At 24.2% G+C, this 22,846-nt stretch overlaps 1 protein-coding gene across 1 annotated transcript in view; it reads left to right on the plus strand.

Moving 5' to 3' along the window:
• Positions 1 to 776: 776 nt before the first annotated feature.
• The window catches only part of LOC132918042 (uncharacterized), a 40,807-nt gene continuing 18,737 nt past the window's right edge, over positions 777 to 22,846 (plus strand). Inside the window, exons 1-2 of the mRNA XM_060979096.1 lie at positions 777 to 1,071; positions 21,206 to 21,336. Coding sequence (XP_060835079.1) covers positions 1,019 to 1,071; positions 21,206 to 21,336 — 184 coding nt within the window. The 5' untranslated portion in view covers positions 777 to 1,018. The remainder of the gene's footprint in view (positions 1,072 to 21,205; positions 21,337 to 22,846) is intronic.

Genomic DNA, 22,846 nt, shown 5'->3' on the forward strand with positions numbered 1-22,846 from the left:
AAAAAATTTATTTCCACGCTATTATGGCATTATTTGTATTATAATGCCATGCATATTATTACAACCGTTATCGCGGCAACAAAGAATATTTAAAATTTTTAATACCGCGTGGTACTGTTGCGCGCTAATATCAACAATCGTTGAACGGATGAATTTCGCTTGAAGTTATAGTAAATAAATTTGCATCTGAAAATTAAATGTAAAATAAAATTTTCAAATTTTCATCATATTGAATTCTACTATCTATATACTGTATACATAGCATCACGAACATGTCCATCTAAATATCGTCTATACGTGTCTAGCTTTAGGGCCTATTTACATAGCCTAATGGCGTATTATCCCTTCTAATAATTCTATGAAAACTGACATTGATGTATAATTCTCAAAATAAGTACATTCCATACGCATCAGTTGTCACCACATTTTGGCTTCGCGTTCCATATAATCGAATAACAATTTTCACATCAAATTATGTAATAATATATTATGATGCAACTATCATCATACTAATGACATTTTTCAAAGAATTATCAAAATAATTTTCTATTACATAAAATAAGTTAACAAATTTTACAACACTATACCTTGGCCGAAATAAAATATCATAAATATTATTATTATTATTATTATATTAAACTCGGGCTATTGTTTACGTATAAATATTTACTGTTTGATTCCAACGCTTTGCAACTGCAGTAAAACCAGTGGGAGGCGCAAGTCCGGAGAGCGCTGCAGCGGCATGGCATCATAAGTAGGAATAAGACGAGCGCCGCTCGCAGTAGTCACGTGTATTACCGTCCCAACGCACCCTCGTCGGACGCTTTAAGGGTTGTTTTTCCATTATAGTTCGTCTTTCACGCCAAGTTATTTCGAAGTGACAAATAATTTTTTACTCCATTTCTATCCGAACTGTATTGTCATAAGAAAATATCATTATTACCAATAATAAATATACATTTTATTTACAATGTACACTTGTACACAGAAGATATATAAAATGAAAAACGCTGGGTAAATGTTCAATATTCGATGTCCTGGCTCGTCGATGAAAAAACACATACAAATCAGGTATATGAAACGTTACTACAAGTATTGATGAGCTTAATAATAATAATGATTAAGTCCGACACAACTCGTGAACGAAATGATGTTTTTTATGAGAACATTTCGATATATTCGATGATCTTGTTAGTGAACGTTTGTAGCATATACGCTGCTAATGTGAACTGACATCCGCCCTACCGTACATCCGTTTGCCTGGTATAGAAAACGCTTCAAAATAACGATGTCTCCGATAGCAGTGGTGGTGGACCCTCAAAGTTCTTTACAAAGAGATTTCACAAAGTTAAGCGAGACCTTTTGTAATACCACAACTTTGTCTATTTTTCCCATTTTACAGAATAGATACAATTCAATAGTGTTTTGAAACCCGAAGGAGATAGTACCTATACAATTGGTGATACTGTAGTTGGTCACAAAACAATCTAAAAACTTATTTTTGTAAAGTGCAATTCAATGATGAAAGGTTCCCGATTTCCTTTTAATAAAATCAATTTTTAATTTTTAAAAAACCAACGCCAAAAATCCCATATGTAAAAATTGTATTATTTTATATTTAAACAAAATGATAATAACGAATTTTTTCAAATAACATAAGTCTAAAATGTAAAAATCATTAAACATTTTTTAGCTTTTTAAGTGCAATTCAATGTAAAACCTTTAACAATATAATATTATGGTTAGGATACAACTACAGTAATTGCACAGTTTTTTCTTTTAATTCGAAACATAATGTAAATTAAACCCGATATTCTAATAGTATATTACAAATATTTGCGTAAAAGTACCTAACTATTTCAATATAGTAAAAACGGTAATGATTTATGAAATAAGTCATGTTTCAGACGAACTGCCGCCGCATAATTTAGTCGCACCGTTTAAATAACTTTATAAACAAAAGTTTAAATTACACGTGGGAAGATATAAAGACCTACTTGTAATCCTGAATAACAGGTGAGGGTTACAAAAAAAAAAGGTAGACTACTTAATATTTTTATTGGACTCCAGCGTAAAAAAAAGTTTTTGTTTTTAATTCTTGACCGTCGTTATCCGCTAGTGCAAGTGTGGTTATAGTACCTATTCCAGCCAGCATAGTTCTCTGAATTAATTTATGCACCCTAAACACAAGACCGAATCGCGAAGGGCAGGATTTTTAATGAAGGTTTTTTTTTTATAATTTCATCATCGCCGAGTTTTCTATCATACAGCGTTAGGTAGATACTGACCGACCGTACCGCGCGCACGGACGCGATGACGCTGCTAAAGTAAAGTTATGAGTAAATGTTTAGTTAAATTTCATAGTAGAACATAATACGTAAGCATTTCAGAAAACATACTTTGACTTATATACATACATGCATTGTAATACAACTAACGTATTTGTAAATGGTTTGGAAAGTTTGATCACAACTTCTGACTCGAACACGCCCTCGAGGATAGGACACATTGTAAATCGGAGTTCTTCTTAAAAGAAAATAATAAGATGATAATACTATGTTCTCTTAACATTATTATATAAAAATACAACATCATTTATTGTGAATAAATTAATTTCGAGTTGGGGTTTTATTGTTTCAAATTAAAGGCTCTTCAAATTACAGTAAGCATTATGTAATTATAAATTGAGCTGTGCAGTGATACTTTAGATCTTTGAACTAAACAAAATTATACAATACATTATTCAATAATTATAAATTTATAACATTATAAGACATTAATTTATTGGTTTTGTGCTCTCTTAAAATTATAAAAATCAACATATTTTTTTTTAACATCGTTATCTTCTGATTATCTATATAAAAATACAATAACATCATTAATAATAATTAATATCATGCTTATGCCATTATTCATAAAATATAATATAGTTGTCATTAAAATATAACTTAAGATTTTTTTTTTTTAGTATTTAGTTTTGTATACTTAAAACTTATTGAAAAATTAGTTATATTATTATACATAATTACGTACCTATATTATTATTAATTCATTTTTAAATACCTACTATGATATTATACCTAACCTAAAAACCATAAGGCATTGAAGTGCATGAATTTAAAATTATTTTTATATTTACCACTCTTGCGTGCAATTAAATGATGAAAGTTTACATATATTTTACGTCAATTTTCTTGTATAATTTTAAATTACTCATAATGCATTTAAATTTTAAAGTTTTAATATTTAATCGATATTATGGCAGTATTCGTTCTACAGTAAACATAAAAAAAAATAATATAAAACCATTTTAAATATTATTTAAAAAAATAAAAAATATAAATAATAATAACAGTAATAAGAATAAAAAAAAAATAATTTATAAATTTATATTAAATTTAAGTTGAAATTTATCTATAATTTATGTATATATACGCACCTTCTAGTTTAAGTAAATTAAATTCGACTATAATATATAATATGGAAATTTTCAACAGTACTTGGAATTTACTCTCATTTTTAGGTAAATTAAATTCACCTATATAATAAATTATACACCGTGTGTAAACATATATATATATTATAGTTGGACCATGTAAATTGTCACCCATTTATCACAGTGTATAAAATAAAGTTTACAATTACCTACTACCTACGTACGCTGCTTTATGTATATATTATCATTGTGCTCGTCCACACATGATATTTTTTTTAATATTTAAATATTGATGAATGTATGACTTTGAACAAATAGATAGTCATTATATTTTGGTTAAACTAAACATGCAACATATCATGTCCTACACAAATATATAGTATAGGTACTCCATATTCCAAGTTTAAAATGTAAATAGGTATGTGAACTTGCAGAGATTTTAATTATTTAAATGCTTAAATTATACGTTAAAACTGAATGGTTATTTGCATTCCATTATTTTCAATAGAACTGCATTGCTGCAATAAACACATCACAATAAACGAAGAACTATGTTTGGTAGCATACATTTATAAAGAACATACTCATATATATATATATTATAAGTGAGAATAATTACTGCAACACGACCGGCTAAAAGTTTTCTATCTTCATATTGAAATTTAAAAAATTTCACGATCAAGGTGTTAGAAACATGTGGTACGCGACGTGATTAAAAACCGAATAGACAGTTCCACACGATCTACCACATTATCGCGCCGTGGTAATGAAATAAGAACTTTCAATGAATCGGAATATAATTTAAGCAGTATCTAAATATAAACTAATTTATCTTTATAATTCTTTAATTTGTCTCATCAACTCATCTAAATAAATAAAATTAAATTGTCCACCAATAATAGTAATTATTTTAATTATTTATTTACTATTGCTTTAAATCGTATAAACTGTATTATGTTTATACTCGAATAAAATGTTATTAACTATTATTATAGTAATTACACCTTTTCTGATAATGAATATTTATATTTAAATTTTTTTATAGTTAATGGCAGTAAAAATATAAAAAATTAAAATTATCGATGTTAAAAATTGTCATTCATTATTGTTTTGATAATTATATTTTGCTGCTATATGCATAAAATACAAATACTAATTTTAGCCTTTTAGGAAATAAACTGTTATAATAATTTAAATAATTATAACTGAAAATAGTTTTTTTATTTTTTTTTTTATTAGATTTAATCAAATCCACGTGTACACACTTAGGTCTCGTTATTTGTTTAAAATGTATTTGTTGTTATATAAAAAAATAAAAATATTGTTTAGGCAAAAAGGTATCATTATCTACCTAGATAAAAATAAAAACGTAACTCTTACTTTAATATCTATGTTTATGTTTTTATAAAATGATCTCCACCTGTATCTAGAAAAAAAAATTTTGTGGTCTATCCTCAACACCTATGACTTTGGGGACGTGTGTCATGGGGTTAAAGCCAAAAGGGTCGTACCTGGTGGGAGTTCTAAAACGGGGCGGAGTCGATTTGTGTTTGGGATCGAAGTGCACGTATTTATACGTACGAGTATATACGAATGAACCTGCAGATTTAGGCATTTGTCAGTTTTGTAGGAGACACGTCCGTATCGGTACAGGTCATCGTCGAGACAATCCTCCCGGTGGCATCGCGGAGGTTAATGTCAAAGCCACGCCAAAGGGATATCCACCTACATTATAGTGTTTATTAATTGCGTGACAGCGAATAGATGGGGGATGAGGAAGGGGCGATATGGAGGCGGCTCGTGTCAGTGTCTAATACGCATTTTGGCACTGTCACGATGTCGTTAATCAATTCACAGAACAATTCGCACGGTCAATCGTCGGACCTCGTCTGACAGTCATTAATCACGAATCGATAACTCAATAATATGTTCGTATAACAGCTAGCCGATGAAAAGTTTCCTGTCTCCGTCTCCTAGTCTATAATATGATTTCACTTGCTGTACACAATACACTTTACCTGAACGTCAGACATTTAATGTTTGTATAAAACGTTTTCCAAAAGAGTATACTGACCGGATAAAATATAGTGTTTCTAATTGAAGGCATGTTTGACGTGTTTACATAGCACATCTCCTCGGATTACTTTTCATGTCCCGACATAATTATTTTTGTGTTTAATATTAATCGAAAACTGCACTTAACCACTTGAGACGAGCGAAACGTTTTGTGAATAGCAAATAGTAGTGAAAGTTGAAACACGACTTTTTTAAAGTGCTGATATAAACGATGAATTTTTTTCGATCATATAACTGTACATTTAGTTGAAAAATATTTGAGGACTATTATTTAGTAATCGATGGAAAAAAAACTTAATTTATTATTAATTTGTAACTTGCGACATTAAGTATAACGTATAATCACTTTCACATTTGCTTATTAAAATATTATAAACTATCACATCAAATGACTAAATCTAATTAGTTTTTGTTCTTTTAATACAACTTAATATGCGCTCACGTTTGAAGCCACAATAACTGATAAATTTAGCTGTCAAAACATGTTTCTGTACGTCATCATCGGTATAATGACTCGTAGAATAATGGTCATAAAACAACATTTTTATTTTCAAAAAAAAAGTGTTAAACTTTATTTTGATTTTATCGAATTGTTTTTACATAACTAAATATTTTATTATTGAAAATATGATATTTTCGAACATAATTTTTACAGAATATAAACCACAACTCGCAAGATAATGATCATGCTATTTTCTTTTTGTTAAATGAAAAACATTTTTTAACATATCTTCGACCATAATTTTGATTGCGCAATACTTTAAAAAGGTGGTGTAATTACTGTCAAGGTACCCCACATTTAATATATTATATTATTTAAACATCTTTGAACTCTTTAATTTTGCATTTCTTTTAATACATAATCAAATTTCAAATGAATAAACAATAATCCATTTAATTAGTTACTATTCTATCCATAACTGTTGTCCATCATATTTAGCTACAGGAAAAAATAAAAAAATAAATATATTTATATGTTTAAATAAACATATTGTAAAACAATATAACCCATAACACTGTACCACTGTAGTATATAATATATTATGTAATTTTATTCCACTGGGTAAGTAAAAAATTACGTACTTAATAATTGGTCAACCGATTTGCAATATCTACGACAAATTTAAAATTTATAAATAGACTTGACGAATCGATATTGAAAAAAATTGTTGTATACTTATTTGAATATTATTATGAACCGCTATGTTTACCATGATATAATTAATATATCGGGTGATCCATTAAATATGCATACTCAGCCAAATATCGAGTGTTGAATTTTTTTTCATGCATTTCGAAGTAAGTATGTACTCTAATAATTAATGTAGTTCATATTTAAAAATATTTTATCTTTTCTACAATTATACACTATGTATAACTACTGTAAAAATAGGAGTAAAATAAAATACTGTTTTATTTCAATAAATTTGATTATAAAATAACAATATTATCCGAATAAAAACAAAGACGTCACAAAAAAAAATTGTATAATAATCATAAAATGTACGGAAAATTAAAAGAGAGTTATAGTTAATATTCAGTACACAATTAATTGAATATCTGGACTAGGTAGTAGAAAACCAGAAGAGTATTTGATGATAAACAAGTATAACTATTAAACTATGATAAGTAGAATAAGTATTTAATTAGAACAGTAGTTTTTGACGATTTTATTTTTTCAGTAACTCAAAAAACCTCAAATTTTGATTAAATATATTTATTTAGGCATTTTATATACGTTATATACTTATAAAAGTTTTAAAACATTTCGATCAAAGCTGGACTTTTTATAGACATTTTTAAAGGACAACATTTACCGTCTTCATTAAAATGCTTGAAATAATATTACAATTAACTATAGATATTTAAAATATATCACAAGCCATAAAGATATCAAAAGAAAAATTTAATTTTTATAATAGACTAATAGGTACATATTAGTAATGTATAGAATTAATTCATACTACTAATAGTATTAATAGTATTACATAGTAATATGTAATATTCATATTTTATATATTCATAATAATTATATATAATATTTAAATATGAGGATAATAAAATTATTTGTAACTTCGTATAAACTAACAAATTCTACAAATAATGTAGCCAGTTAAATTATTTCAATAATATCAACAATTTAATCAAAAGTTTATACATATTTTTACTTTATTTAACATGTGAAGCTTCTTATAAAATCTTTATAATTTATTATATACTCACTATTAAACATTTTTTTTAATTTATTGAATTTGCTCATTTAATGTTAAAGTGTAATTTGAAAGTATAATAATGAATTTAATTCAAACAAAGTTAATAATAAGAAAACTTTTGTTCCTGCAAGGAGTGAAAATTAAATTTGAGAGAACTGCGCCTATCGTTTATTGAATTAGTTTAACTGAAACACTTTATGTATTCTCGAATATGTTGAACCATAATAATTTACGGTATGCACAATCGTAAAAGCAGAAGATTTACAGAGTTCTATTGTACTCATAAGAAGGGTTAAGAATAAATATAAATAATCTATATTCTATGTATGTTATAAATATTTTATACTATCTAAACTCCAAAGCAAGGATTTACCAAGCCATGTACAATACTTTATACATTTAACTCATAAATCGTTTATTTTTTAAATAAAAATATATCATATATATTTTATGATCATTAAATCTATGATTGATCACGCTACAATACATAGTTTTCTTCCATTCCAACTGATTTAGAATAAAATATTACATTTAAAATTATTCATAAAGTAGTAATTAGTAATAACCCACCTTTAGTTACTAAGTGTACTTGTCTAGATACTGGTTATTTGGTACGCTGGTTACACAAAGAATAATTATTTTTAAGATAATATATTTAAAATTTAAATATAGTTTAAAAACCGCATGATAATTTGCTGTTCATATTTTATCAATGTGATAGTTGCATCGGTTTTATGGTGCTCTTAAGTTATTTTATAAGTACCTTTTTCGTTTGTTATATTTCAATTTTATAATATGGTTATATTAAGTTTTTCATCTTTTACTTGACTAAATATAATTTAAGACATCAATAACATGAAGCTTTTCAAAAAAAAGAACCAAAAATATAAATAAAGTAATTTCAATTTTTAAGTATGACGAATGACTGCGTTGATCTCAAAACTTGGATTTTAAATTATAACATCAACGGAAAATATAAATTACGAATGTAAATCTAATTGTTTTTCGAGGCTTTATGCTGGTATGTATTTCTTTTGATAGTGTTAAATTATTTATGAACAGCTTTTTACTAATCTTTTATTACAAATAAACTCCAAACAGTTCATACTTCCAAAAATTATTTTCCCAATACGCTTGTGCATTAAATATCACATCATATTACAACAAATAAACAAATAATAGGAAAGAATTAACAGTAAGCAATGGTTTCGTTCCCATGAGATCTCATCGCTCAGTTTCGTTTAACTAGACTGTCCCGCCATTATTTAACCACTTGGGATTTCATTCCAACAATTAGTTGACCGATTTTCGCTCTATTTGTTGTAGATCCTATAGCTTATTATGATTAAATTCCAATAAAAAAAATTGTAAATTAAAACTAAAAATATTTAGACATAAATCTTGATGAAAAAGAATATAATATTGTATATCAAAACGTAAATTGAAATGTTTATCTTCCATTACCTATTACTACTACTATTATTATACTTGTACAACTACTATTACAGTATTTCATTTTTTTTTTGTTTCATACAAAAATTACTTTCTTTTGTCGTATTTAATACCAAACCGTCTTCGGGATTTGTTAAACAATTTATGGGCTCACATTTAAAATAGGTGGGCTAAAACGTAATAATAATAACAATAATGGAAAATCCAAAAAAAGATACGGAAAGAAAACAGACGAAATAATATCATTGTTATTGTTTATGTAGAAAACTTCAGTCAGCTATTGCTTTTTTATTATTAATTACGAGGAAATTAATATTTTCGTATAATAATTAAAACCTTTCCTTGATCATTACTCTATATAATGATGGTACCATTGCTAGAGATGAATTTAAATTGTATTTATTTAAGTTTTTAACATACAAAGTAAAATATTATGATAAATAATAATTTTAATTAGATATTTTAAGAAATACATATATATATATTATATATTGGGGGAAAAGTTCATAGTATGATGACATTTTATCGCTTAGAGACTCAAATAGAACAATAATTTAGTTTATGTATATTTTAATTAACAAACATCTTATTTTGTGTTATTATCAAAAGGATGAAGAAGCTATTACATAGTCTTACAAGATGATGTGTTTTTAGTTACTTTTTTAACCAAATTAGATTATTTTTTTCTTCATTTTTATTTTACACAACTCAAAATTTTAATTTAAACATCTAACACCAAGTAAATAATAGTTATATTATAGTATCTAATATATTCAATGTATTTTTCAATTTTTTTAATATATAAACATTATTTATTGAAATTAGTTTCACTAAAAGTCTTTTTTTTAATCGACGCATTCAAATGTAAAAAAATATTCACATCTTATCCTGTACACAGGTGAACAAAACAATGAAAGATCCAAACGCCAATTTCTTGTTTTTTATCAATTTTTTTTTTTTAATAATGTGAATAACATTTACTTTCTTAAACATGAATTATTTTTTTAACTTTATACAATTTAAAACCTTCTATTTTCATAAAACGGCGAGCGTTTATACAATTATAAAATTGTTACTTGAAACATTCCAATCTGAATTATACATAAGTAATGTTAAAGGTATGTTCAATGAATAATAAATAAATTGAGTTTATTTAATTTTAATAATTTAAATATCATTAAATCGTTTTACGTAAGATAATTAAATACTTTGATGGACAAAAACTGTGACAACATTTTAACTGAAAGTCAGTAAATCGTTCTCATTATTTCAAAATCATTTTAACTTTTTTAATAATTAATAATATATGAGTACTAGTATACTGACTGATAGTGTTTATTTTGATTTCTTTTTCTTACATCATGAAATTGTATTTATTTTATTTATTTTATAGTTTACTCATATTTTTATTAATTTGTCTATTATAAAAGACATGTATGATTGAGTGCAAAATTAAACAAAATTTCTAAAATATATTGTAAATTATTGTGTAAACGTCAAGAATATTAAAACACTTAAATATTACATCGAATAAATATTATAATAATGAATATACTTTACACAAAATGAATATCAAGTACCATAATAGAAAACTATTATTCCACAATTTGATCAAACGAAAATCACTCTTTTTTATAATTTGTTAACTAGATGATATTATTGATATGTTTGGAAATTTCTATGTATCTAAATTAAAATTCAATCGAACAATAGTTGTTGACGTTTAATCATTGGTTTGAAAGATATGGAGCTATGATAATTTAACCTAACCTGGTTAGTTCAGTAGATACTTTAGATGATTGTTCGATAATTGTCTATATGTGTATTTCAGAATTACCTACGTGTCCAATATTGTAATATGAAAATCAAATAGCCAACTGATAACATTTTTAAAATTTAAAATGTATGTACCTTTAATCATTGTGTGAAATAAACTACATAATATGGTCAGTGTAATCATAAATGTATTCATTTTTTTAATAATAAAGAATGTTTTTCAGCTATTCAGTATGACATCATACTTTTAAAGTTAATAATATTTCCCACTGCTTACGTATTTCCAAGTACCTACACATTTTTATTTTAAATGTAACATTTGTATTTTAAATTCTGAGAGAAACGGAAAAGCTATTGGTTTTACAATGTCTTCTTTTTATTGTGTATTATTTCTTATTATTTAATTTTAACGAGCTTCTTTCAGTATCATTTTTTTGAATTCAATATAATATATATCATTAACTTTTGGTTCTTTTTTTTTATTAACTTCTTTATTTTATAATATTCTAGTAAATCTTCAACAATAATATTTCATTTCATCGAGTTTTGAGACTCCTTACTAACCATACTTATTCGAATAGCGTATAATCATCGAGTTGTGTATACAATTCATTATGTCCGTTAAACGCTGTATAATTATTATTATGGAATACATAGCACAAAATAACGATTATTGTGAACTGTCGTGGTGCTTTATTATACTATACAAGTAACCACATAATTAATGTTCTGGGAAAAACATCGGAGTGAGGGTGCTACAGATAGTTCGAATATCGACCGAAAATAAAGATTATTATTTTATGCTGATAAATAATTATATAACAATGATTTTATTATAGCGACACTTTTTTTTCGATTAAATAGATTTCTGGATGAATTATACCGTGGATTGTCATACTGAGCGATCACTGTACTTTTTTAATAGATAATCAATAATCAGTAATTAATCGTTTAATTATTTTTTTGTAATATCCATTGATCTTTATTAATTATAGTATATTATAAACGTATACATAATTGATATTTTTTTGTACAGAAATATTTAATAAATTTATGATCAATGAACAATGGTTTCAATATTATGTTCAAATTAGGGCAAGTTCTACGAATGTAATTTATTTAAATTTTCAAATATATGGAAAATTGTTTTTTTTGGGTCAGTAAAAATATATTCTTCTGTATGTTTCATAAAAACGATCAATATTGATTGTAATTTTAAATGAGCACACAAATATTAATTTAAAGATATCAATTGTGCACTGCGGAACCATTACGAGTAATACGATATTTATGGGTTTCCTTATGAAGCTGTGTCATAAACTCATAACACAGTGTTTTTTTCTATGTGACTTAACAATAATTTACTTTACTAAAAAATTTAATTTAATTAAGCGTGTAGTTTAAAATAAATCTTAAAATATTACTTTTATTCAACAATAATATTATCTAACTATAAATAACTCAATAAATTTCAAAATACAAAACCAATAGCAGTGTAAAAGATAACATTTTTTTTTTATTAGAATTTAAAATGATGACAAATTTTATAAACTTTGATATAAAACCATTTTTGATCTATTCGTACTACCCCTAAGACTCCAGAATTAAACATGGAATACAGAAAATATAAGTACAATTAAAAAACTAAAAGTGTAAAAAAATTCAAATGTCAAGTCAATTCATATCAAGAACAAAAGCATCTAACACTAAATATATTATAAATATGCGTTATTAAGCATTTTATACGTACAATGCAATTATTTACAAACCATTTATGATCTCAAAAAATACTTTAGGATTCAACAATTAATATAATAATAATAATATAATTTATCATTCAAGAGTAACTAAAATACAAATTACTGGGAGGAAGTAGTAGAGTGGACATACTTTACTTTATAGTTTACAGTCCGACGTTAGTATTAAGTCGCTTTTCCGGTTATTTGTTCTTGCATGAGTGGCAAGCATTTAAGCAACACGTCATTGCATGTTCTTAAACGTACAACTGTCTTCCAAAATTCATATAATAATGGTCAAGATAAAAATTAATTCACTTCTAGATAATTTAAAAGAACCCACTTGAGTTTCTAACTAAAATATGCATATTTTCAATGTTAAAAACTTTTAAGGAGCTTAAAAGTATTATGTGTTATATGTTCTACATCTTCATTAATTTTTCCAACGAATTTTCATAAATTAGATTAAACAATTTCTTCACAGATTTTATCAATACATTGATCGACTATTCGATAGAGGTATTGATAGAGGTCTGATTAAAAATTATATCATAAATAGTAACTTAGGACAATCTGTAGAAAATGGACTACAATTTAAAACAGGATACATACTGTATGCTCTGGGGACAAGTGTAATAAACAGATAGGACGAGTGTTGATTGAAAAGAATGACATACTCCTTCAGAAAATAATATATTTTTTATACTTTTCTAATATTTTATATAATTTATTAAAATTATAGTATGCTTAAACCATTTAAAAAATCATTTGTTCATGTATATATCTAGCACATAAAAAGAAAAAAACATTTTTATTTTTAAAATACATTCTTAAAGAAATAATAATAAAAATAATATTATGTTATTGATTATAAACTTAAAAAACAACTAAATAAAATAAACTATGAGTTTTTTTAACACAAACATGGAATATAATCAAAATCAAAATACAAATTTATATTAGTAGGCAATTAACTGCCGTAACACAAAAATTAAATTTATGTAAATACTAAAAATATTAAAATATAAGATGTTCTTCATCTCCTAATATGAAGTAAAATATTAAATTATTTATATAAATAACACGTATATAATACTTAGTTCGTAGTAATTTATCTCTTCGGAATAATGCATAATATGGTAGTAACTCAAATTATGAAGAAAGAAGAATATTGTGTAAAAAAATAAATATTTCTTGAATAATGAAAGTTAATTTAGTTTTTGTCTTTGCTACCTACGTAACTATTGGAATTTGGAAGAAGATTTTAATGATTATTTTACAATACTAAACAGTAAAATTCGTATAAACTTTATTCATTATTATACAATTCTTAAACCAGTTAAAACTGTTCTAAATTGATTCTTTTGTCATTTTTTTTCATGTTTTTTAGGAAAATAATGAACAAGTTTTTTTTATAAAAAAGAAACTTAATATAAACACTTGATTTAAATACTACATACAATTGTTGTTGACTATTTTCCAATTTAAAATCATTCTTTTTAATTTAATTAAACCGCTTGAATGCCAAAAAAATTCTAATCAATTAAAAGCAATACATTTAGTGCATACAAATGCATACTCCTAGATATTTAAACTAAATCATTACATTTTTTCCTCTGATGATTAATTTTAATTCTTAATTTACAAAACATTTCAAACTGTAAATTAAATTATAGTAGAAAAGGGATCTCCTTGTATGAAGTAAAAACGACAAATTTAATGAAATTATCAAACCAAGACGTGATGAAGTTTTACAATCTGAAGCAGGAAACTAAAATTGTCTATCTCTTTCATTAAGAATATGACAAAATTATCATTATTTTTAAACAAAATCCTAAAACTTTAAAAAATAAGTGAAATACCTACTTATTTTTATATTATTACATTAATCGGCTATACTTAACTGCAATTGACTACATAATCTACTGTAAAAATAATATTTTATTTTAATTTTTCATGTTTGTAAAATATTTTAAATATTATTTAAATTGACATGCTTAATACAAATTAAGTTGACTGTTTTTAGTTTTATAGAAATTTCACTTTTAATTTCAATGTTCAATACTATTGACGTTGTAGATATGAGAAGAATTATAATCAACAAACCTTATCTAATTTATAAATAATTGTTATATATTGCAATACTGCAGTACTAATATTTAGGAGGGGGCGAAGATGGATTATCCTTTCTTTTCTAGATCTTTTTCTGTGTTTCTATTTATTATTGTTGTTTAACCAAACCTCAATAATATGCTCACTTAACATTTCTAATTTAAAATGAAAATATTGTTGATATGTCATAATATACATTCCCCCATTGATGTACAGTGATTTATTTTGTTAATAAATTTTTTAGTACAATATATATTTTTATAGAAAACTTTAATGATCTAATAATTTAGAATAATTTTAAAATAATTTTAAAAAAATTCAGCTATTAAACCAATTTAAACTTTTATTATTTTATGTTATTAGAAAATAATTAATAGGATAATAAGTAAATATATTATATTGAATTTGTATTCTTAAACTTCAATATATTGATTGTTTAATACATTTTTAAATACTCAAAATACATAAAGTTTAGTTCATAAAAATAAAACTATTTTATTCTTAATTAATTATTTACATTTCTTACAATATAATAAATCAATATTTATTCTAAATTAAATAGCTCAGAAAAATAAATATCAAAAATTAATGTGAATATGAAAATTTTTTTACGTAAAAAGTAGCGATTGAATACTATGTGTCTATGTATTTTATATACGTTTACTATAGCCAATGATATTACGAACATACTATAGATTTCGTAAGTCCCTTTTTAGGATTTGCATAAATAACACGCAACACTCTTGTATAATTAAAATTGCACTCAGCATAAATCCATTTTTAGAATTGCACACTAGCCCAAAAAGTATTTTCCAGCGAAGTTATAAAGGCTTTTGTCAACCACATAGAATGAAAGAGATTTAAAGCAATGCCATTAAAGCCTGATGACATGGCTACAATAAAGGACATGTTGTGGTCGCAGACAATTTCGTAAGCTCCTACACGCCGAACATTAGTGTAGTTTTAAAATATTCAACTTGTAATATAATGGATAGAGATTTATACATTAGAGCCTAAAAGTATATAAATTAATAATAAATGACTTGTCATCAATAATTACAAGATAATTTATACATAAATATTTTCAAAATAATCCAATAGTGTTTTTGGTAAGACATTTTGTAACCAATATTTTATAAATTTAAACAAATCAATTTTAGAGCCTTTAGTAATAATAAACGTTAACTTGTTTTTAATAACAAATAACAATACTCTTCAATTTTAATCCTGTTTATTTATTTTATACTATATTTTAATTATCAAAACATAAATACAATTTTTAAAAAACATCTTAGATAAAATATATTTTTAAAACCTACTAAACCTGGTTAAACAAATATAAAAGTAAATAATATGTGTAATTTACCAATTTAAAAGAAAATTGAAATTAATTAAAATAATGATAAAATAAATAAATACTTATGTAAGAATATAATCAATATGTATCAATATTGCAGATTTTTTTTTTCAATAGTTAAATTACAATTTAATAATTATTCTAATTTCTGAGCAAAACAAGGAAATATGTATATCAATTTGAAATTAATTACTAAAATTGAATCGCTTTTATATCATTTATAATAAACGTAACTACTAACCACTTATCACAAAAAAAAAAAAACAAAGCTGTGGATGAATACAAAAAATATTATTAAAAATATTACTAATTATATCAATTATAAGATATTATTTATTACCTATACATTATTCAAACTATATAATATAATAAACTTACTATTTATTTTATTTTAAATTGAATTTTACACGGAGTAAATTTTTTAAAAACACTTAATTTTTTCAATATAAAATAAATATAAGGACAACGTGGAATAACTTATACTGTTTTCAATTACAAAAACAGCTAAAAATTTGAAAAATGTGTAAGTGCAAATAATTACTATCCATTTCCTTTTTCTAATTTATACAAAGCTTTTGAAATAACTTTAAAATCCCAAAAATTATTGTTTAAAAAATTGGCGTAAAACTGACTTTGCTAAGATTCTAAAAACACAAATTGTTTGAAACAGACTGTTTCAAAGTTTGAAATTAATTTCGGTAATAAAATAATCAAATGTTATTCTTAACATAATTCGTATAAAAAGCTGTGATCATATTATCTATTAGATAACTTTTAGAAATAAAGACAGGCTGTAAAATGTTTGCAGTAATATTAAATTATAATAAAACATTAAATACCTATTAACCAATAACCAACCTACTTTTATATTAAATATTTAAACCATATCAATACATCATAATTTATAACTATTTTTAAGATCTAGAAAATCATATTACATACAATATTTTTAAATATTGGATATATTTTAAACTGCTATTTCCAGCTCTATCATTTTTATTGTTTGATATGCCTTTATTTTATACTTAAATATTATTGAGTAATAACCACATAATATGTATTATTTGTTAAAATGACCTTAAGTCAAAATATTTTTTAAACCTAAAATTTGTTAAAAAGTCATATCCATTTCCCTGCTCTCAACAAAAATATCACTTAAAATTAAACATTAAATAATAGGTATCGTGTTTTACCATGTTATATTAGTACCATTTTAGTTGAATTGCCATTGAAGTAGGAAAAAAATATGAACGAAAGCGGCCTATTTTAAAGCGGTAAAGGTGACGTTCGTGTTTATAGCTGTAGGACATTAGGTTACCAGGGAAGGTTGTGGAAAAGGAGGGAGAGATTGGCAAAAACAAGAGTCGCGTAGATGTGAAGTCATTAAAAACAACGGCTATTATGCATTTCACCGGTCGCGTGCCAGTAAGTATAGTGTTCGTACACCCTATTCACTATTGCACCTACATAACCAATGGCCGACGGGTGGAAATTTAAGGCAGACTTTCCTTCCCAACAATGAAAAGAAAAAAAGTAGAAGGAAATCATTTCACGTGCACGGCGAGGGGTAATTTTGCTAACCCGAGTAATTTATTGGAGGTATTTCACCTAATATTAAGTCGAACCGACACCTTACACCTATATTCAAACCGACCATAGGCGTGGTTTAATACTGATGATAAATCGTCCATGCATTCAAAATTAGAGGAATACTCAAGAGCTTATGATATTTTTGAATGGAATATTACTAGGGAAGTAATTACATAGATTGAAAGTTAATGGGCTATAGTGCTATACATTTATGTGTCATTATATTTTTTCTCAAAACTTGAATTACTCAAAATTGAATTAAGTTATCTAATTTATGCTTTTATTATTATAATTATTTGTATTCGTTTTTTATGATCAAGGTCTATATATGTATGATATATTTAAATGATAACATACATTTATATCTACTACGTTTACCTCATTGTATTAAATATATTTATTTTAATTTTTAATATATTAATATATAAATAAATGCCTTGGAGAAATACTTGAAAGCAATTAAGCAATGAAGCATATACCATCGTACATAACTAACTTTATAATTTATTTTAAATAAGTATTATTTTAAATCCCAAGTATTAGTTTCAAATATCGATATCTTTGAAAAGTCTTGCAAAATACATTAAAAGGTTTTTTATTATTGAATTTGCTACCTGACTACCCTGATAAATAACTATTAATATGGCTTATAACTAGTCTCTGAAAAATTTGATTATTTCGATTTTTAAACTTTAAAAATATAGAATTTAGGACCATAAACCTTTTAAAGTTCGAGCTATTCTAGAAATACATAATTGATTTTTTCAGTGAAAATCAAAAATCAAACACAATATTTATAATAAGTTATAAAAATAAGAAAGTTTAATTACTATATTACTGTACTGTAAACTTAAGTGATACAAAAACGAGTAATCCAATCAAAGTATTTATATTGATCATGAAAAAAGAAAGTTATTTGTAAACTATTTATGAATTAATCATATATTTGTGTTCTTAGAAAGATCTCTGCGCAATTGATATTTTCATTTTCATTTTCTAGATGGTATAAATGAGAGAAAAGGAGAGCAAATAGAGATTTAAAATAGAGGATTAGGAAGAAAAATAAAGTCATTCGAAGATGTTGGAACAAAGAAACTTAATTATTGTTCGAGATAAGAACGTTTATATTGTATACTGTAATTAGGGATGGTTGAAATAAGCAATTTTTACACGTTGAGTACAAAATATGAAATAAAATTTAAAAAATGCGGTAAAATAATTTTTATTCATATTAGGGACAATGTTATTGCTTAACTGTTAAAGTACCATTTTTGTCTGGTTTAAGCTTACTATTAAATTATTGTGAAATTATATGAATACGACCTGTAGATAAAATAATCATTAGAGTTATAAACAATAAATTGCTTACAATAACATATATTATTCACTAAATTAAAAAAAATATTTTCCAATTTATTAGTTAAACCTAATTGCATGAATTGAATCATGTCAATGGTAAATTAAAATATATTTTTCATTATAACTTAACGAATAAATGTTTAACTAATACTTATTTTTTAAGTTTTTTTTTATGTATTAAATATTCCTATTTTAAATTCTGCGTGGAGCGATGAATTGTATTGATTTTACAATGATGTGTGATTTTTTTTATTTATTATTTGTTTGTATGTGTGTGTTTACTGTTTACACGATAAAGCAGTAGTTGGCAAAATGCTGCAATTTTTAAATTCGAGGGTGATTTTGAATTATAAATCAAATCTATTTTTTGATGTAAACTGGTCAAAATTAAAAATTATCAGTATTTTTTTTTTATAATAGAAAAAAAGCAATTTTTATGAAAATTTAATATTCTACAAAATCGATTTTATTTTTTTATTAAACTCCAAAACGAATAACCATAGATATTTTAAATTTTCACCAAATTTTTATATTATTATTTTCATTATACAATAAAATTTTCAAAATATTTTAACTCATTTTGTGTCATTTATACCTACAAATTTCAATTTTTTTTTTTTAGAAATGTCAATTAAAACTTATTCATTGGTGCAAAATTCTTGAAAATGTAATTCAAAATTTCGCATAAATTACTTCTTACATCTATATAAAAATACATTAAAATTACATAAGTATCATTTTTTTAAATGTATTTGAAGTTCGAATTTTAACGAAATTCGTCATTTTGAAATTTGAAATTCATAAAAAATAATATTTTTATACTTAAGTTTTAAAAATGTAATACTAAGTTCCCCGAAAGTAGATCAAACTAAAATCATACAATCTGAATAATTTATTAAGACAATTATTATTTTACAGACAATATAAGTTCATTTTTGTATACTTAGTTTAAACGATAAATAACGATTAATAAATTATTTTTTTATAATTTTAAAACATTATTCGTGAATCATATAATTACTTAAAAATGTTACGTATGTTAAATTAATGTTAAATTAATATTAATTTTACAATACGCTATAACATTTTTGATTTATTTTAAAATAATATCTATTTATACTATTTGATGATATTACAGATTGATGTTATTAAATGTTAAGCTATATTATAAGTTGATGACTTGATGTAATATGGTATGAATACATATTACTATAATAATTAAATTCTAATAATTTAATAAATGCAATATTTTCAGAAAAAAATGTTATAAATCAACCGTAATACTAAAAGTAAAATAAATTACTTAATCGCTTTATCAAAAAACATAACATAATATAATAAACTTCGTTATAAAGAATGTGAGACCATCATTTCTGCTATCGTTTTTCGTATACACTGATATATCAATGAATTCAAATTTATCATACCAACAATAATGACCATCTGGGAACCTAATTTACAGCAAAGCGGTACCCAGTTGCCTATCTTTTTAAATTTTAAAATACATGACACAATTTTTTATTTATCAAAATTAGAATTTTGTGACTTTGGTTTTCGTAAAATTAATATTATGATGTTAAATCTTCAAACTAATAAATCATCATATTAAAAAATCAATTTGAAACCAAATTTGGTGCTTGATAAAATGTCTTTAACAGTCCAATCTAAATATCTAAACGTTTAAAGAAATATTCTTAAATTTCAATCGATTTAAAATTGTACTTGTAGGCAGATATTTTAGGTATCACTTCTACCCAAAAAGTGTCCTCGAGTTGAGATTAATTTAAATTTAAACAACATCGCAGAAAGAACCAAATACAATATTTGATTCACTCGAAATGAAATACTTTATTAAATCTTAAAAAAATCATATATAATACATTTTAAGCGTAAAATGATTTTAAAACTTATTAAAAATTAAACGCAAAGTACAGAATGTATTTAAAATGAATGTATAATAAATAATCAAAAATAATAATTACATATATAAATACTGCCCATCTAAAGTATTAGCATACATTTAATAATTGTATTATTTTTTAAGTAAACTTTTCTAAAGTATCATTTAATAAGTATCTTATTATATTTTATTTTACAGGAAATTCGATGGAGAGAATAAAAATACCATAATTTATTTTAAACCTAATATTAACATGGGAGAATGTAAATCAACTACAAAAACTACATCTATTATGATGGCATTACTATTTTTGATAATAGATCCTTGCGGTAAGTAAAAAGTATAATTTACAACTATTGTCGATAAAATACATTTAAGTACTTATATAATCACTTTCAAGTTCATTACTTATTATGTATTACTATTAATTAAATACACATGCACATGCGGGTTATCTTTAAAATACTATTCATTAGAACCTAATATTCTATTAAATAGTATTTCAACAAAATTCTTCTTAATTTAACGGAAAATAAATTGTCGGATTAATTCATATTTTCTGATATATTCACATAAGGTTTTGGAAAACCATATAGTATTCCATACACGATTCAACGTACGAATGCTGAATTTAAAATAGTCAATCAGAAAATTATCAATTACCTACCTTCGTACAAAGAGAATAAAAATTTAAAAATTTAAATTAATAGAGAACTAAACTAATATAAAATTATTAAAATTTAGCAAACATCCAGTACTTACATAATTATACTAACCAAAAGTATTTAGATAACATTAGCAAATAAATTTACAATAATCTTATAATTCATAAATAAACAGCTTTATTTCAATAATTATTAATTATACTTAAGAACTTATGCTTCCTAATTTCTTTGCTTATAATATTCACAATTAAAATTTATTATTTCGAATAAACATTTAATTATTAGGTAATATTTATTATAAATCAAATCTAAGCTAAAATATACGTAGAAAAAATTTAACCAACTTCTTAAAATCGATTCTACTAAATAAATAATTATTATACTATACATTACATACATACCTTACATATTTGTGAACTATAATTCAAAAAAACAATAACTTTAATTGATGAAAAGTAACATTTTAAAAAGGTAGGAAGGCCATTACATCATCTTACTGGATTGGCCACCGTTTTTGGCAAACCATACAATAGCGTATGTCATGTTAAATTTTAAAGTGACTTATCCAATTTGAAAACAAATCTAAACCAAATTCAGTTTACAACAATGATTATGTTGTTTTAAAACTTTGAGGAAATATTCCATACATAACTTGTATTACATTGGTATTATGTAGCGTAGGGTAATATTTCAGCTATCATTGTTCGCTTATTTTTCATAAATACATATTTTGTTGTGTAATATACTATAATATTATAATAAAGTTATAATATAGGAAAGTTAAAATTTACCATTTCTAGAGTACTTTAATATGGTCATAAAATATCTAAATTACTTTTTTTATTTGTGATTTGAAATTTTTATTATTTCACTCAACTTTCGATATTCTCAATTTAAAACATTTTCTTATAATATGTGTTACAAATTAAGTCAAATATTATAGATACTATAATATCATTTTTGTATTAAGATAAATGTTTTTTTGTACTTTTATGTTTAATATTATATACTTTAAATTTTTAAGAATTAAATCATCTTTGGAAATAAAAATTAAAAATATATTACTATCAACTTTAATTTTATATTTTTTAATGATACTATTTATCTTAGTTCACTGTTAAATATTAGTTTAACAATGATACGTGTTTTTTGTGTCACATTACTTTTACAATAG

The sequence above is a fragment of the Rhopalosiphum padi genome, chromosome 1 (assembly GCF_020882245.1).
Source record: "Rhopalosiphum padi isolate XX-2018 chromosome 1, ASM2088224v1, whole genome shotgun sequence".
NCBI classification, from domain to species: Eukaryota; Metazoa; Arthropoda; class Insecta; order Hemiptera; family Aphididae; genus Rhopalosiphum; species Rhopalosiphum padi.